The sequence below is a fragment of the Somniosus microcephalus genome, chromosome 21 (assembly GCF_052327205.1).
Source record: "Somniosus microcephalus isolate GS21.2 chromosome 21, FLI_Smic_1.0, whole genome shotgun sequence".
In the NCBI taxonomy this organism is placed as follows: domain Eukaryota; kingdom Metazoa; phylum Chordata; class Chondrichthyes; order Squaliformes; family Somniosidae; genus Somniosus; species Somniosus microcephalus.
Genome location: NC_141007.1, coordinates 65,303,120 through 65,321,670, shown reverse-complemented (window position 1 = coordinate 65,321,670; position 18,551 = coordinate 65,303,120). Strand labels below are relative to the sequence as shown.

At 46.1% G+C, this 18,551-nt stretch overlaps 1 protein-coding gene across 1 annotated transcript in view; it reads left to right on the top strand.

The window, feature by feature from the left end:
• gpr142 (G protein-coupled receptor 142) overlaps nt 1-17,709 on the top strand; it is a 35,502-nt gene extending 17,793 nt beyond the window's left edge. The window contains exon 3 of the mRNA XM_085963792.1: nt 16,039-17,709. Within this exon, the coding sequence (XP_085819918.1) occupies nt 16,039-16,823 (785 nt within the window). The 3' untranslated portion in view covers nt 16,824-17,709. The remainder of the gene's footprint in view (nt 1-16,038) is intronic.
• Nucleotides 17,710-18,551: the final 842 nt, after the last annotated feature.

The window sequence follows — 18,551 nt, the reverse complement described above, 5'->3', positions numbered from 1 at the left end:
GGCCCTGGAGGGTCCTTGAGAAAAAGGCCACGGGTCTCCCCGCCTGGTTAAGGGTTGCAGCTAGGGCGAAGTCGGATGCGTCGCTCTCCACTTGGAAAGGGATGGACTCATCCACTGCGTGCATTGTGGCCTTTGCAATATCTCTTTTTATGAGAGTGAAGGCTGCACATGCCTCTGCTGTCAGGGGGAAGGAGGTGGACTTGATGAGGGGTCTGGCTTTGTCCGCATAGTTGGGCACCCACTGAGCATAGTAAGAGAAAAACCCTAGGCATCTCTTCAGTGCTTTTTGGCAGTGGGGGAGGGGAGCTCCATAAGGGGGCGCATTCTATCGGGGTCGGGGCCGATGACTCCGTTCTCCACTACGCAGCCAAGAATGGCGAGGCGCGTGGTGCGAAACATACATTTGTCCTTGTTGTATGTTAGATTCAGCCGCTGGGCCGTACGGAGGAATTTCTCTAGGTTAACGTCATGGTCCTGCTGGTCGTGGCCGCAGATGGTGACGTTGTCTAGATAGGGGAAGGTGGCCTGCAGCGCGTTCTGGTCAACCATTTGGTCCATCTCCCTTTGGAAGACCGAAACCCCGTTGGTGACGCCGAAGGGGACTCGGAGGAAGTGGTAGAGACGACCGTCAGCTTCGAAAGCTGTGTACTGGCGGTCCTCAGCCCTGATGGGGAGCTGGTGGTATGCCGACTTCAGATCAATCGTCGAGAACACCCGGTATTGTGCTATCTGATTGACCATGCGGGGGAGTGGGTATGCATCTAACTGGGTGTAGCGATTGATCGTCTGGCTGTAGTCAATAACTAGGCGCTGTTTTTCGCCAGTCTTCACTACCACCACTTGTGCTCGCCATGGGCTAGTGCTACCCTCAATAATCCCTTCCTTCAGGAGTCTTGCTACTTCGGATTTAATGAAGCTCCTATCCCCGGTACTGTACCGCCTGCTTTTGGTAGCGATGGGCTTACAGTCGCGGGTGAGGTTAGCGAACAAGGGGGGGGGGGGACTTTAAGCGTGGAGAGGCTGCAAATGGTGCGCGGCGGGCGACTTAAAAGCTGCTGGCTGCAGACTGTGAGTGGGGGGAGGGGTCCGCCGTACGCTAATGTGACACTTTTAAGGTGGCACTGAAAATCCAACCCCAGTAGAACGGCAGCGCAGAGATGGGGCAGGACAAGAAGTTTAAAATTTTTGTATTCTGTGCCCCTTACTGAAAGGGTCACTACACAGTAGCCACCGACGTCTGCTGAATGGGATTTGGAAGCCATAGAGATCCGATGGCGCGTTGGCAGGACCGGGAGAGAGTAACTGCGCACCGTGTCGGGGTGGATAAAGCTCTCCGTGCTCCCGCTGTCGAAAAGGCAGGTAGTGGCGCGGCCGTTTACCGTAATATCCATCATGGACCTGGACAGTTGGTGAGGGAGAGAATTGTCCAGCGTCACGGAGGCCAGCGTATGGTCGAGCGAGTCGCTGTGGTCGTCAGACGAGGTGGTGGTTGAGTCCGGGTCACCCGCAATTGGAGTTGGAGGCGTCCAAGATGGCGGACAAAATGGCTGCGCCCATGATCCCGATCCCCACGCGGCTGGAGGTGTCCAAGATGGCGGACAAGATGGCTGCCCCCACGGTTCACACGCGGCGCTGCTGGCGTTAGCGGTTTTACCTTTGCAGGCGCTGACGTAGTGTCCTTTCTTCCCGCAGCCAGAGCAGGTAGCGTTTTTCGCCGGGCAGCGTGCTCTGGGGTGTTTTGCCTGGCCACAAAAGTAACATTTCGGGCCCTTGGACATCGCTGCAGCAGTTGGTGCCGGGGGTGGCGGTCCCATGACCCAAGGTTGCGGCGTCCACGGTGCGGAGCGGTTAGGGGAGAATGCGTCCATATTCCGGTGGGCCGCGTCTAGCGAGAGCGCGAGGGACACTGCCTTCTTCAGGTCGATTTCGCCCTTCTCCAACAGTCTCTGCCGGGAGTAGTCGGATTTGAGGCCCGCAACGAAAGCATCTCGGATAAGTCCCTCCGTGTGTGTCGCGGCCGATACCTCTTTACAATCGCAGGCTCGGCCGAGTATCTGTAGTGCCCGTAGGAATGCCTCCACCTATTCCCCGGACTGCTGTTTGCGGGATCTCAGGAGGTGTCTGGCATAAACCGTATTTACCGGGCGTGTGTATTGTCCTTTTAGCAGATCGATAGCCGCCGCTTAGGTAGTCGCGTCCTGGATGAGCGTGTAGACTTGGTGGCCCACCTTGGAGGCCAGGATTTTTAGTTTGTTTCCCTCTAGTGTCACGGCTGAGGCTTCCAGGTAAGCTTCGAAGCAACGCAGCCATTGTGCGAACTTGGTAGACGAACCCGCCTCTTGAGGGTCTAGGTCCAGGCATGTTGGTCTGAGGGCATGCAGCAGCGCCTGCTGCTCAGCGTTTGGTGCCGTCCTTTGCTGCAGCGCCTGCTGCTCAGCGTTTGGTGCCGACATTTTGTTTTTGTTAATAAAATTGATGCGCTATCAATTACTCATAAAAGACAGAGAGTTAGGAGAGTAACTAAAAGGCTTTTATTAACAAAGAACAGAGCATGCCTCTCGTGGTTGACTGGTTTCCAAGAAGGCAGGGGGCTGCAGAGCAGTCATCTTTATACCTGGGCCTGTGGGTGGAGCCAGGGGCGGAGCCAGCTGAGGCATGCATAGATACAACAGTGTGCAACAACAACAACAACGGTGAACAACAATAACAGTGGTTTACCACAATGGCTACCTCGGGTAACCTAATGATCTCTCTGTGTGAAGTTGTCCTATCTTTATGTCACATTAAGTGAAGTTGGATAAGTTATTAAAAGAAATACTTCAAAAAGATTAGCAGCTTCATTATGTATAAGATTGTTTCTACTGATCAGGAAGCTGAGGGCGCAAATTTAAGATAATCGCAAAAAGCATTAAAGGGGAGATTAGAAACAAATCGCTTCACAGGGCGGTGGTGAGAATGTGAAATTTTCTGCCATTGTGGAAACAGAGTGCTAAATTCTTCTGAAAGGATATGAGTTAGCTGTTTGTAAAAGAGGAATGTGAAAGCATATGGGGAGCAAGCAAGAGAGTAGGACCCAGATGGTTCATGTGGAGTAAAACACCAGCATAGCATGGTTGAGTGAAATGGGGTGTTTCTGCACTGTAGCGTTCTACAATTCGTATAAAGTGACCCTGGTAACGGTGATTCTGGGTCATTTCTGAGTTTTAGTATCTCTGATGAAAGGCTTAGAATGTATCCCCTTGTGGTTAAAACCATGCTTAAATGGGGAAACCCGAGACGTACCTTCAATAGAAAGCAAGTCACTGCTGGCACCCTGATACCCATTAGCCACATGCTGGTTATCAGGTAAAGTGCTTGAACAGCTAGACGTGGATATGTATCTAAGGAAGGGCTAGGTACGTTTGCCAAACTCTGGGTGGGAGTTCTATTCCAAACAAGAGTGAATGACAGCTCCTGAGCCTAGAAGTCCTGGGCCTAGAAATTCAGTTGTTTGCGCCAGCCGCTAGCGCCTTAGGAGGAGGAGATGTGGGGCGCTAGGCGGCTAGCGGCCGGGCGCAGTGCGATCTGTGCCTCTCCCCAACTTCAGTAAAGATTTAGCGGCGGCGCAAAGCCTTTGCGCGCGCTCAGCTGCGCGCGCAGATCCTGACGTCATTTCATCGTGCAACGCCCTTTGTGCGCCCCAAACCGGAAATTCAGTGGCGCCGGCCTATTGTTCACCTGGCGCCCCTAGCGACTGGTAGAGGGGAACGGTTCCCAGTCGCTGTGGGGCGAGGGGGACGCAAATTAAAGGGCACTCCTCCGGCAGTAGAAATGGCAGCCATTTTGCAACACTCCTTCTTTGTGAGAGACGGATCTTTGCAGAGAGACAAAGGTAGAGAGCTTTCTGGTTTGGCTCAACACTCGCACAGGTACTTGTGGCTTCAGGCCACAGCTTTGCACTTGTCTTTAACTTCAGAGCCATAGCATTGATTGGAAACATATAATGGGGGCTGCAATGGGTGCAAATGTTGGCCTTCTCCATAGTCCTGGGCGTTGTACAGATCAAGCAGCAGTGGTCAGGCCTTGCTTCAGGGCTGCAGTGTGCAGGGCGTGGCAGGCAAACAAATCCACCCTCCCCCTTTAAGAGCTCACCGGCGCCAGAGTGTCTGCCGTCAATCAGCAACTCGCCGAACCTGCGCTGCGCCCGCCCTCGGGGGTATCGCCCCGGGCCGCCGGCTTAGCGCCTAATGATAGTCGTGCATCGCCTGTTTTAGCGCAGCAGCAACCTCTTGGGGCGATGCCACTGAATATCGGCGAAGGTGGCGCGAACTTGCGCCGGGCGCAAACTTTAGCGGCCGCCCGGCTGTAGCGCCCCAAACGTGGCTATACTGAATTTCTAGGCCCTGGTCTTGCTTTAGAATAAAATATCTGATTTCACTTAATGTGCTATGAGGACAGAACTACTTCACACCAAATGGATAACAGGTGTATACGAAGCATCATATATTGACCCTGTCACCTTGTATCCACACACATGCACATTTCAGCAAGGGTCGCAGGATAGCGAGCGGGAGCAGGAGCAGGGGCAGGAGCAGGAGCAGGAGCAGGGGCAGGAGCAGGAGCAGGAGCAGGATAGCGAGCGGGAGCAGGAGCCCTGTTTGACTTTCAGCGTGCCTAACCCAGGGCACTGAGGCTAGTAGTAGCACTGGATGAAACCAGCTAACTCAGCAAGGACAACTCAACGAAGCCTGTGAGCTTCCTGGTCTGGGTGGCTCAGCTCCTCACTGCATACACCATCCGAGCTGTGGAGGGATTCATAATTATAGAGTCTGTGTCTCATCGTTACCGAGGGACATGCAGCATGCTTATTAAAAGCATCACATCACTACGTCAAACCTCAGGCAAAGTTGTCCCACACTGTTCCAGGCTCCTCTAAGGGGTAGTAGCATTAGTTTGTTGATGACTTTTTAAACTGATAGACCTTAATGCATCACATAAGTACCAGAGCTCGCATGTGCTAGAATATTAAATTTGGCATCTCTAAATCCAATTTATTGCAAGTGCTCCACTGAGCCAGTGGCAACACACGTGATGAAAGCCAAATCGATAAGCTTGCTGAATATCAGCTGTTTGAAGATGTGAAGTAATAAATAAACCAAGAGAGAAATCTCTTCGCTGTGACGGATGGATACAATAATGAATACAGTCATTCATTTTTAAAACTTTGTTTTTATTCAGGGTTGTGAGAGAAATAGATGTGGAGAGTTGCTTATCAATAAACATTTTGTTGGAACAACTATAGCTGACATTCGTGCTCACCAAATCAGGTTTGAGCCTAGAGCGAGGAGTTTTTGACACAGTCGATGAATGCGAGGGTGTCCCATAGCACAGAACACACATATTGATCCAAAGGTCACAGTATGTTCCAGGCTCTGACGAATACATTGGTACTTCCTGTTCTAACTCTATAACTGGACTTATATTTGCAGTCCACTAGCTGTAAGGAAGAGTTTGGTTCAGAACTTAACCAATTTGGTTATGTAGTTTTTATTCTTTTTTTATTTAAGATTTTGAGAAAGAGTCGTGTGCTCATTAAAGTGACAAATTGTTGGCAATTTTCTTCTGTGAACATGAGTATTCCACAAGCTGGTTTGAGAAAGCTTATGCGAAACCTTTCGAGGTAACAGAGAAAGGAGACTTTCATCACATCAGTCTGAGTTGGAGTTAACTCATTTTCCAAAGATGGAGGGGTCGGTTGGCAGTCGGGAATGGGGCCAAGCGAGCGACCGGTCCATCCGGGATTTTGACCGCAGGGCTTCATTACCATGCCGTTGGCCAACTTCCCGGCCAGAACGGCAGGTGGCAGGAGGCCACCGCTGGGGGCCAGAGGGAATGGTCCCCGTATTAAGGCAAGCCTTCTGGAGTGGAGGGTCCAACAATGGTCACGGTCAGGGGAGGGGGAGGGAAGGCTAGGGTAAGGGAGGCCCAAGGTATCCATACGGGGCCTGAAGGAGCACTCCTGCTCCTCCTGGCCCACAGGGAAACTTAAAAGCCACCACTGTTCCCCCACTCAGGGCTCAGGTTAATATTGCAGTCGGGCCCCGATTACATCATCCGTATATTTAAAGAAGGACCCCGCCGGTTTATGCAGGTATCCTTTCTGCCTGCAATTTAAAGTTGGGGCAGTAAGCCAGTTGGTAAGCCCCTCGCTCTATTTTTATTCCAAACTCCCCCCGCCCCCTCCCCACCTGGTTTCTGTCGGGTGTGGGGGTTGAAATTCCCTCCGGAAAGTCAGCACAGCAGCCCGTGTGAAGCCAGACCTCAATACCACAACACAGCTTTACAACTGGGGAGAATCCATTGGGAAATCCATTGGTAGAAATCCGGTTTTGACACTATTTCTAGCCTGTTTTTTTCCCTACTTTTGGCACTTAGGTTCTCATGAACCTTTGTGCCATGTTTTCATTCTTTTCATCTCCAGTAACATTACTTCCACCAATGGGTTTCCCAATGGGAATTCCTCATTCTGAGGTGCTTGAAAGAAGAAGACCATTAAAAGTCTGCCAGGGAGGTGAGGCTACGCCTGAGATGCTCTCTGCCCACCCACTGTTAACTGCATCTGTAGACAGAGCAGACTTTGTCTTGGCAAATGACTAGTGAATGTGAAAGCTCCAACTCTCACGGTAAGTTGTGACAGGAGCCACGATACCAGAGATATGTGTGTGAAAGCCTGAGGAACTGTCATGCTGGATGGTACTTCAAAAGCACCCCACTCATAGCTTATCATGCTATATGTGGAACTGCATGAAAGAAAGCATGCCAGAGTGATAATCAACCAGCAACAGATGATTGGCAGGGGATTAAGAAGCGACAACAAAAATTAAGGGAAAGGTAAGGTTGAGGTTACAACAGAAAATGCTGGAAAAACTCAGCAGATCAGGCAACATCCGTGGAGAGAAATTTGAGTTGACGTTTCAGGTCGAACCCTTCTTCAAAACTCCAGTTTTGAAGAAGGGTTCGACCCGAAACGTCAACTCAAATTTCTCTCCACGGATGTTGCCTGACCTGCTGAGTTTTTCCAGCATTTTCTGTTGTTATTTCGGATTTCCAACATCTGCAGTATTTTGCTATCGGTAAGGTTGAGGTTGTCAGCTGACCAGTGCTGTCACTGTCTGTGCCAGCCCTAGAGCGCATCTAAACAGGAAGAGTCTTACAGCAGATGACATTGCTCTGTATCTGGCTTGCTATTGACTCAGACCCTGTGAAGACACATCCCACTTCTGTTGGCAGTAGTGGTGAAAGCACCTGCAAATTTAGTTGGTGGCGCCTTGGTGGGTGTGACATAGTGTTTACATAGAATTACATCGAATATCCAGCACAGAAACAGGCCATTCGGTCCAACTAGTCTGTGCTAGTGTTTATACTCCACACAAGTCTCCTGCCATTCCATCTACCTCATCTCAGCCTTTCAGCATATCGTTCTATTCCCTTTTCTCTCATGTACACGTCTAGTTTCCTTTTGAAAGCACCTAAGCTATTTGCCTCAACCACTTGCCAGTTGATCACTTTCTTGCTTTCTTTCATGCGATACCACATTCAGTCCTGGTGATATATGATGCCTTCCTGTATATCTCTCTCCCTGTCTCTCTCTCTCTCTCTCTCCCATTCATGAGATCACTGAAATGGGGTTCACATTGCCACCAATGAGTGAGTGCTGCACAATGGCCCGGAATTTGCGGTCAGCGGCAAAGCAAAGCCGTGCGCCGCTCACCCCGAAGAAAGCTGCCCACAAAGATCACGCAATCTCTGTGGCGAGCAGTTTGGCCTTTTCGATGTTCAGTTGAGGTCAGTGCAGTGCAGTGGGAATTCCACAGTGCGAGCTGCTGCGACGTCAACAAGCTGTCTAAGCAACCAATCACAATGCAGAATTCTCACAGACAGGGAACCAGGAAGTGAAGAAGCTACTTTTATTCTGACTTTTTAAAAATGTTATAGAGAGCAAAACAAAGATTGGGGCTCTCACATGGGGAAAAGGTAAACCTGAAATAAATGTGAAAAAACTTTTGAAAAATACTATTTTTTTTACAGTTTCTTAAAAATTGTAATTTTTGTAAAACCTGAAAAATTTGACACTCCACAAAATTAAAATTAGTTTTTCAGGGCCATAACGTTTGTTTAGCAGTCAATACGCTGTTAAAACCCCAGTTACACCTATTCCAACAAGGTCTAATTTTTAATGGGGTAGTTTAAAGCTGAAGTTTTCATCAGTTTTACTAATTTCCCTGATTACACTGATTGCCGGCTTTCGGGGGTGGGGGCGGGTGCAGGGCCACAGCACAGCCTGTGTTGGAGCAGTGAATGACTGACCGCAACTTCAGGATTTCCGCTATAGGATGCTCACGTGCTAAATCCTGAGGTTCTGGTCAATTTCAAAGGGGCAATAACAGCAAACACTGTTCGCTCGCTGTTATTGCCCATCGCATAATTCCGGGCCAATATGTCTGTTCCTTGCGTGATTCTGGCCAGCACTTTTAAAGCACAAAACAATGATATTACAGTGTGACTGAGAGTCACCAGTGGATCTACAGACATTTCTATGAATAACATTTAGGATTAAATGACCATTCACAAGGATGCACTACCTTCAATATTCATCAACTAAATTCAGGCCTGTTGCCTTTGTATTTTAAACATCTCAGTTGATATTTGCTCAAACCTGCACTCTGGACCAATGGAATCTATGACTAAAATAAACAGATTTCTAAATGAACTTTACAGGACCACATATATTCCACGGTTAATGTTAAATATCAGATAATATAGAGGTAGATGTTACTAACCTAATATAATAGCAAAATACTGCGGATGCTGGAAATCTGAAATAACAACAGAAAATGCTAGAAATACTCAGCAGGCCAGGCAGCATCCGTGGAGAGAGAAACAGAGTCAACCCAGACCTGAAACGTTAACTCTGTTTCTCTCTCCACGGATGCTGCCTGGCCTGCTGAGTATTTCCAGCATTTTCTGTTGTTATTTGTTACTAACCTAACCCATGTAGAAGGGTGATAGCATTTCCAAAGAGTGGACCATTAAAGCACACTTAACTGTGCCTCACTGATTACAGACCACAACGCATAGAAAAATAATCTCATCTTATTCTTAACAAAATGATTAGCCTGCTGGAGAAATTAATGAGTGGAGTATATCAAACTGCACTTTAACCAATCATATATTGGCACAAGCACGATGGGCCGAATGGCCTCCTTCTGGGTTGTATTATTCTATGATACTATGATTGGGAGGAATTATTTCCTGAGTGACCTCCACTTGTCTGGAGCTACATTTACTGGATGATGAAGCCACGTTGATGTTTTTAAAGATCCACCGTCACCCCATGATTACGTTTCCAATGAGGAGCTAAAGGCGCCTGACTACCAACCTACGTTCTTACTGGATTCAACTCCAATGATAGTCACATTCTTGCATCAGAAACTCAATTTTGAGCATGGAGGGTTTGTGAATCCATGTGACTGAGCTTCATTCTTTGCTCTTGAGATCCCACCAGTTACAGAGCCAGGAATCAGAGCCAAAGTGCAGAGGCCAATCACACACCGCCCATTCCTCAAACTCAGCTTCTGTTGCAAAGTGTATAATATCTGCAGGGCAGAAGGTGAAAGGAGATATATTTGAAATAGATTTGGTTGTTTGATCCTACTTGTAAATTGAGAAGAAACATGTATCACATGCTTGTGTTCGCGGATGAGAATGTTTAGTTTTATTTTCCAGTCATCCTATTCCGCGATCCCAATGGCTCTGTGGGTAACCGGAAGATTGGGGGCAGTACAGGATACAGCAAAAGAGGACAAAGGGATTAATCAGGAAGGGGAAAATAGAATACGAAAGTAAACTTGCAGCAAACATAAAGACAGACTGCAAAAGCTTTTATCGGTATATCAGGAGGAAAAGACTGGTAAAATCCCAAGTCGGTCCCTTGCAGTCCGATTCGGGAGAATATATAATGGAGAATAAGGAAATGGCAGACCAATTAAACTCATACTTTGGTTCTGTATTCACAAAGGAGGACACAAATAACCTCCCAGGAATATCGGCAAACATAGGGACTAATGAGAGGGAGGAGCTGACAGAAATTAGTATCTCTAGGGATATGGTGTTGGGTAAGTTGAGGGGACTGAAGGCCGACAAATCCCCGGGGCCTGATAAACTACATCCTAGGGTACTTAAGGAGGTGGCCCTGGAGATAGCAGATGCTCTAAGGATCATCTTCCGGAACTCCATTGACTCGGGAACAGTACCCGTGGATTGGAGGGTAGCTAATGTTACCCCAATATTTAAAAAGGGGGGTAGAGAGAAAGCAGGGAATTATAGACCAGTAAGCCTTACATCGGTTGTGGGCAAAATGCTAGAGTCCATTATTAAGGATAAAATAGCGGAGCACTTGACAAATGGGGAAAGGATCGGACAGAGTCAACATGGATTTACAAAGGGTAAATCGTGTTTGACTAATCTGCTGGAATTTTTTGAGGAAGTAACTGGTAAAATAGATGGGGGAGAGCCAGTGGATGTGGTGTACCTTGACTTCCAGAAAGCCTTCGATAAGGTTCCACACAAAAGATTATCATGCAAAATTAAGGCTCATGGAATTGGGGGCAAAGTATTAACATGGATAGAGAACTGGCTGGCGGATAGAAAACAGAGAGTTGGAATAAACGGCTCGTTTTCGGAGTGGCAGGCAGTGACCAGCGGGGTGCCGCAAGGATCTGTCCTGGGACCCCAGCTGTTCACAATATATATAAATGATCTGGATCAGGGAATTGGATGCAATATTTCCAAATTCGCTGACGACACTAAACTAGGAGGAGGGGTGGGCTCTGATGAGGATGTCAGGAGGCTACAGTGCGATTTGGACAGGTTGGGGGAATGGGCGGATACGTGGCAGATGCACTATAATGTGGATAAATGCGAGGTTATCCACTTTGGGGGTAAAAACAGGAGGGTAGATTATTATCTAAATGGCAATAGATTGGGAGATGGGGAAGTGCAGAGGGACCTGGGTGTTCTTGTGCACCAGTCACTGAAGGAGAGCATGCAGGTGCAACAGGCGATTAAGAAGGCAAATGGTATGTTGGCCTTCATATCAAGGGGGTTCGAGTATAGGAATAGGGATACCTTACTACAGCTGTACAGGGTGCTGGTGAGGCCGCATCTGGAGTATTGTGTACAGTTTTGGTCGCCCCATCTGCGGAAGGATGTTCTTGCCATGGAAAGAGTGCAACGGCGATTCACCAGGCTGATACCTGGAATGGCGGGAATGACCTACGAAGAGAGATTAAATAGTTTGGGCTTGTACTCACTGGAGTTTAGAAGATTGAGAGGGGATCTCATCGAAACATATAAAATTATGGCAGGCCTGGACAGGCTGAATTCAGAGAGAATGTTTCCAATGGCCGGGGAGCACAGAACCAGGGGCCACAGTCTAAAAATAGCGGGCAAATCATTTAAAACAGAGATGAGGAAGAATTTCTTCACTCAAAGAGTGGTGAGCCTGTGGAATTCCCTGCCACAGAGGGCTGTGAAGGCTAATTCAATAAATATTTTCAAGAGAGAATTGGATATATTTCTGAAGGCTAAGGGGATTAAGGGTTACGGAGAAAAGGCGGGGACGGGGTACTGAACTGGTAAGATCAGCTATGATCTCAGACGAAGATCAGCCATGATCTCATTGAATGGCGGAGCAGGCTCGAAGGGCCGAATGGCCTACTCCTGTTCCTATCTCTATGTTTCTATGTAATGTGCCACTGAGACACGCAGGCCAGAAAGGCTTGGGTAAAGTCCACAGTCTGTGCTGTCAGCTGATCTCAGACAGGGCTGGGGCAGTACAGCTGACTTCAGTACCCCTGGCCTAGGAAGGGAAATCAGTCCAATAGCAAAATACTGCAGATGCTGGAAATCCGAAATAACAACAGAAAATGCTGGAAAAACTCAGCAGGCCAGGCAACACCCGTGGAGAGAAAATAGAGTCAACGTTTCGGGTGAACCCTTTGTCAAGACTAAAGAAGCACAAGAAATGAAACAGATTAAAAGGCCAGGCTGGGAGAGAACAAAAGAGAAGTGAAGAGACATTAAGAGGCATTCAAAATGAGACGAGATCGTACACTCGAGGAACAGCACCTCATCTTCCGATTAGGCATTTTACAGCCTTCCGGACTCAATATCGTGTTCAACAATTTCAGATCATAACCTTGGCCCCTATTACATTTTTACTTATATTTTTTATCCACGCCTTTGTTTTGGCCCTTTCCCCCCCCCCTTTCTTTTTTTCTCTCTTCCACATGGCAGCTGTCTCCCATTCTGCCAGCGCATTTCACACCTAATCTAGAGCCATCTTTTGTCTCCACTGTCCTATCACCATCTCGTCTCGTTTTGAATACCTCTTAATGTCTCTTCACTTCTCTTTTGTTCTTTCCCAGCCTGGCCTCTTAATCTGTTTCATTTCCTGTGCTTCTTTAGTCTTGACAAAGGGTTTTCACCTGAAACATTGACTCTATTTTCTCTCCACGGATGTTGCCTGACCTGCTGAGTTTTTCCAGCATTTTCTGTTGTTATAAGGGAAATCAGTCAATGTTTCCACTCTTGCTGGTGGTTTGAAAAGTACATGCGTGTGAACATCAGGTGAGAACGGGCTTGTGCTTGACTGCGAAAGCCCCGACAGTTGCCTAGCTTGCAAACGCTCACCGTTAAGGCTCATACACGGAGGATGGCCATTTAGGTGAGATGCTAGAGTGCTGTCAGCACCTGTAGAATTGTACCCAGAAAATAAAGGAAAAAGCAGCTCAGAATGACAAACTACCTTTCATTAAACCAGCATATATTTATGCACTAGCCGATCTTCTGTGGTATTGTGGTCTGGAGAACGGTTGTGATTTTAGCTATTAAGATGGAGCGGTGTTTAAAGTGACCCGTCCCTGGGGGATGTGGTCTACATAGGTACTTTCTGAGGTTAATTAGAGGCTTGTGAATCCCTGGTTTCTACCCTTGAAGAGATGCAGGGTTAATACGGTCAGAAAAAACAGCAGGAAATGTCCGAATTTATTTCTCTATTTTTACCACTTTTGACAGTTTGAAGTGTGACATGGGAACATTAGATTTTTATATATATATAGATTGCATGTGTGTAAGGAAATTCGAGCTGTAATCAAACTCACAATAGACACAACTGCAAACAAAATTCTTGTCTAATGCCATTATCAACAACAACAGCCTGTATTTATATAGCGCCTTTAACATAGTAAAATGTCCCAAGGTGCTTCACAGGAGCGTTATAGGACAAAACTTGACACCGAACCACATGCGGAGATATTAGGACAGGTGACCAAAAGCTTGTTCAAAGAGCTAGGTATTAAGGAGCATCTTAAAGGAGGAGAGCGAGCCGGAGAGGTTTAGGGAGGGAATTCCAGAGCTTATGGCATGGCTGCCAATGGAGGGGCGATGGAAATCGGGGATGCGCAAGAGGCCAGAATTGGAGGAACGCAGAGTTGTCAATTTCTATAATAATTGCCATTACTACAGGTTATATGTTTTACAGGTTGTGATAAAGCATGGTGCCAGCTGCAGCTTCGGAAGTCTCTGTGGCTACTGTACAGTGCCCTTTATCCCTGTGTCAATCTCTTTTCATGTCCATTCATTTCCCTAAATACTTTAGAGGGCAGATCTGCCAAGCATGTAATGCAATAATAAGTCACTTTTTTAAGGGTTTTGTTTTCTCTTTAACACTCTCATTCTCACTAGTTGCAATGCCAGTCTATCAGGACTACCATTTTCTCTTTGAAACAAATGGGAGAATTGGTTGCTTTTAAACTGAAATTTGCTACAATGTGTTGAATGTGATATTGTTAGGAGGAATGGAAAGAAGCAGCCAATCACAACACACCCGTCAGAATGACACTTTAAGATTTCTTAAGCAGCTCACAAACTACCTGATTGGTATCAGCCATTAAATCCTGGTTTACCATAGAACCATAAAATTCATAGATTCTTACAGCCCAGAAGGAGGCCATTTGGCCCATCGTGCCTGTGCTGGCTCTTTGAAAGAGCGATCCCATTAGTCCCACTCCCCCCTGTTCTTGCCCCACAGCCCTGCACATTTTTCCTTTTCAAGTATATATTTACATATAAGCATTCACATGAAGCCCTGCATGTGATTATTCACTTCCATTATTTCTTAGCGTAAAGTCCCCATTTACACCAGCTGTTTTAATTTTAGAATGATGCTACTAGGACCATCCAAGGTGGGGAGGGAGGGAGAATATGTTCTGGAGATTTGCGCAATAAACTTTGAAGATCAATGATCATTCATAAAGAACTTTCCCTCAGGAGATGAAAATGAAAGAAATAAAATCCGTGATATGGTATACCATATATGGATTGTGGAAGGAGTGGATTTAATGGAATGAAGTGCTTTCCTTATTCTGTGCTTTCTTATTTTCTTGTATGTAATAAATACTGTTGCATATTTCCAGTAAATATTAAAAACTATTGTGCCAATTGAGATTCAGATATCAGATGTGCATTGTAATTTATTTAAGAAACAAGCAAAATATAGCATTTCGAATACGATAAAGTCACCTCCTTTCTTCCAACAGATACTTTGGACTTGTTTTGCAATTATGAGAATTCTTGTATTTAAAGCTGTAACACCGAGACATTAACTACGAGGTAATTATTCTGAAGCTAGTAACTCACTCAAGCAGCTGTGCTTAGAGGGGTAGAATTAATCTTCAGCCAGACACTGATAATGGGATCTAGGAACATTTGCACCGTGGAGACATTTATCAGATGCCTAGTGACAGTCACTGACTGAAATAATTGCACACCTCAGCATAGCAGATGCAGTAGATGACTTGAATGATATTGGTGCAGGTTGTAAATTATGGAGGATGAACACTCGAAAGGGCAGAAGATGAGCGCGAGAGAAGAAAAACGTCTATTAGAAGCAGTGAAGTTGGAAAGCAAGTTCAGTGAAGGATGAAAGCAAGTGAGTTTTAAATGAAAATGGCAATAGCTTTGCACTGAGAGGAGTTTGCTGGTGCTAAAGGTACAATTAGGCTAGGATGGAATTGAGTAGATGGGAATTTCAGTTTGGAATTCTTTGCAGGAGATTTTTAGAGGGAGACTGTTGTCCCTGGCATGTCCACAATGCTCTGCGTCTTCCTGGAGAATATTGTGTAGCTGTCCGTGGCCCTGGGTGTCCTTGTACATGAGTCACTGAAAGTGAATGTGCAGGTGCAGCAAGCTATTAGGAAGGCAAATGGTATGCTGGCCTTCATTACAAGAGGATTTGAATACAGGAGTAAAGAAGTCTTACTCTAATTATATTGAGCCTTGGTGAGACCACACCTGGAGTACTGTGTACAATTTTGGTCTCCTTACCTAAGGAAGGATATACTTGCCATAGAGGGAGTGCAACAAAGGTTCACACGATTGATTCCTGGGATGGCGGGACTGTCGTATGAGAAGGGATTGAGTAAACTAGGCCTGTATTCTCTTGAATTCAGAAGAATGAGAGGGGATCTCATTGAAGCATACACAATTATTACAGGGCTTGATAGGGTGGATGCTGAGAGAATGTTTCCCTTGGCTGGGGAGTCTAGAACCAGGGGCCACAGCCTTAGGATAAAGGGTAGGCCATTCAGGACTGAGATGAGAAGAAATTTCTTCACACAGAGGGTGGTGAATCTTTGGAATTCTCTACCCCAGAGGGCTGTGGAGGCTCAGTCATTGCGTGTATTCAAAACAGAAGTCGATAGATTTCTGACTAGTAAGGGCATCAAGGGATATGGCGATAGGGCCAGTGAATGGAGTTGAGGCAGAAGATCAGCCATGATCTCATTGAATGGCGGAGCAGGCTCGAAGGGCCGAATGGCCTACTCCTGCTCCTATTTCTTATGTTCTTATGTTCTTTAACATCTCCTTCAAAATAAAGCAGAGCTTAACTGCCGAGTTAAAATAAAGAGTTACTAACATGCCATTTTTATCTTTCAGTAAATATCCTGAATGTAATTGTCCTCTCACGTTTGGTCATCAAGACACAGAAATCCTCCTATTGCTACCTCCTAGCCCTCTCTGCTTCAGACATACTCACTCAGTTTTTCATCATATTTGTTGGCTTCATATTGGAGACAGCCATTCTCCACCAAAGGATCCCTGCTACGATGGCGCACACTGTCCGCGTCCTGGAGTTTGCAGCCAACCACGCCTCCATCTGGATTACAGTGCCAATGACAATTGACCGTTATTATGCTCTTTGCCACCCACTGAAATATCGCATGGTGTCATACCCTGAACGCACCCATAAAATAATAGCAACGGTCTTTGTAATGTCTTTAATCACAGGTGTCCCATTTTACTGGTGGTCTGACCTTTGGCGAGTCAGTAACCCACCCACCATTTTGGATCAAGTACTGACATGGATGCACTGTTTCATTATATACTTTATTCCATGCACGATATTTTTGATTGTCAACTCAGTGATCATCTGCAAACTCAAAAAGAAGAAAGCACTGACAAGCCGTTCAGGAAAAACCACAGCTATTCTACTGGCAGTTACCACCGTCTTCGTAATCCTCTGGGCACCTCGGACCATAGTCATTATTTACCATCTGTACGTCTCATCGGTGAACAAGAACTGGAAGGTTCACCTGATGCTCGATTTGGCCAACATGCTGGCCCTGATGAGCACCGCAGTCAACTTTTTCCTCTACTGCTTCGTGAGCAAGCGATTTCGCACCACAGTGAAAGAGGTCATCCAGTCATTCTGCAAACAGTGAGGGACTTACAACTCTTCTGTCACAACTCTAATCCATGGCCAAATTTAGGAAGGTGGTGGCCTACCTTGAAGTTTAAGACCCGAAAAGATATTTAAACCAACATACGATGCTTTAGAATAACACACATGCCCTTTATTGTAACATGGCAGGTGAATGCCTTATTGCAAAGGCTGTGTATTAATCAAAGCAAAAACTATTGTTATATTTTAAGATTGTTCAAACGCTATGCTCCTTGGAGAAGATAATAGTGGTGAGATTGGAACAAGACGCATTTGCAACTTTGACCTTTAGCTATCTTCCTTAACAAAGGAGGAGGGTAAGCCTGGAAGAATTTATTCGTATCCATTTTACTGCATGCAGTCAATATTTTTCAGCACAGATTTAAATAACAAAATAATTTAAATAATTCCAATCAGAACTTTAATGGTATGCAACTTATTAAAGCGCCATTAAAAAAAAATTGAACATTCAGATTCATAAATACAAAAACAACATTTTGCATTTATATAGTGCCTTTAACATAGTAAAATGTCCCAAGGCACTTAAATAAGAATAATCACAGTTCATGGTTTCATAGCTTCCTGGAAAAATACAATGACCACTGAACTGAACCTACTTTCAGTAAGCAGACTAGCAGCAAAGTTCATAGATGTATTTAAGGGGAAGCTGAATAAACACATGAGGGAGAAAGGAATAAAAAGTTATGCTGATAGGGTTAGATGAAGAGGGGCGGGAGGAGGCGCGTGTGGAGCATAAACACTGGCATGGACCAGTTGGGCCGAAGGGCCTGTTTGTGTGCCATACATTCAATGTAATTCTATGTAATATCTCTTTCAGGGTCCTCTCTCCAGGTCAACACAGATTATTAAAGGTCAAAAGTTCTAAAGATTAATTGAGTGCCTTTTCCTTGTCGTGTAACTCTTTATGGTTCCAAGCACTTATATGATCAGTCAGCTACTTAAGGCAGCTCAGCATCACCACTGGGGTTAGCATTCTTAATGCACGTGTGAATATCGGGTTATGCTGGCTATGCAACCTGGAGCAGCAGCTTCGTCTGCGACTTGCTCACCCGTGTGCACCAGCATGGTGAGTTTTGTTGCGTGATGTATCGCACGCATGCACCGTGTGCTGTACTGATCCACAGTGGGCGGTCGAGGTATTACAGTGGAGGTGAGGCAGTGCTAGGCCATGGGGAGGCTACTACCTTGGGTAACTTGCACAGCCAACGGTGACTTAGGAGTAAAAACAGAAAACGCTGGAATTACTCAGCAGGTCAGGCAGCATCAGAGAGAAACAAAGTTCACCTTCCAGGTCGATGGCCGTTCATTGTGATGAAGGGTCATCGGCCTGAAACGTTAACTCTGTTTCTCTCTCCACAGATGCTGCCTGACCTGCTGAGTGTTTCCAGCATTTTCTGTTTTTAGCTCAGATTTCCAGCATCCGCAGTATTTTGCTTTTGTATTAGGAACAGGAGTCGGCCATTCAGCCCCTCGAGCCTGTTCCGCCATTCAATGAGATCATGGCTGATCTGCATCTTAACTCCATCCATCCACCTTGGTTCTGTAACCCCTAATACCCTTGCCTAAGGCTGGCTGGTAGGCTTACACTTTCACTTTAATGCTGCATTTACTATTAAAGCAGCTGTAAGAATGAGTATAAAGGCGGGTATAAATAAATCAGTATAAATAGGTATTGATGATATGTAATATATTCCATAAAGAGTCAAGC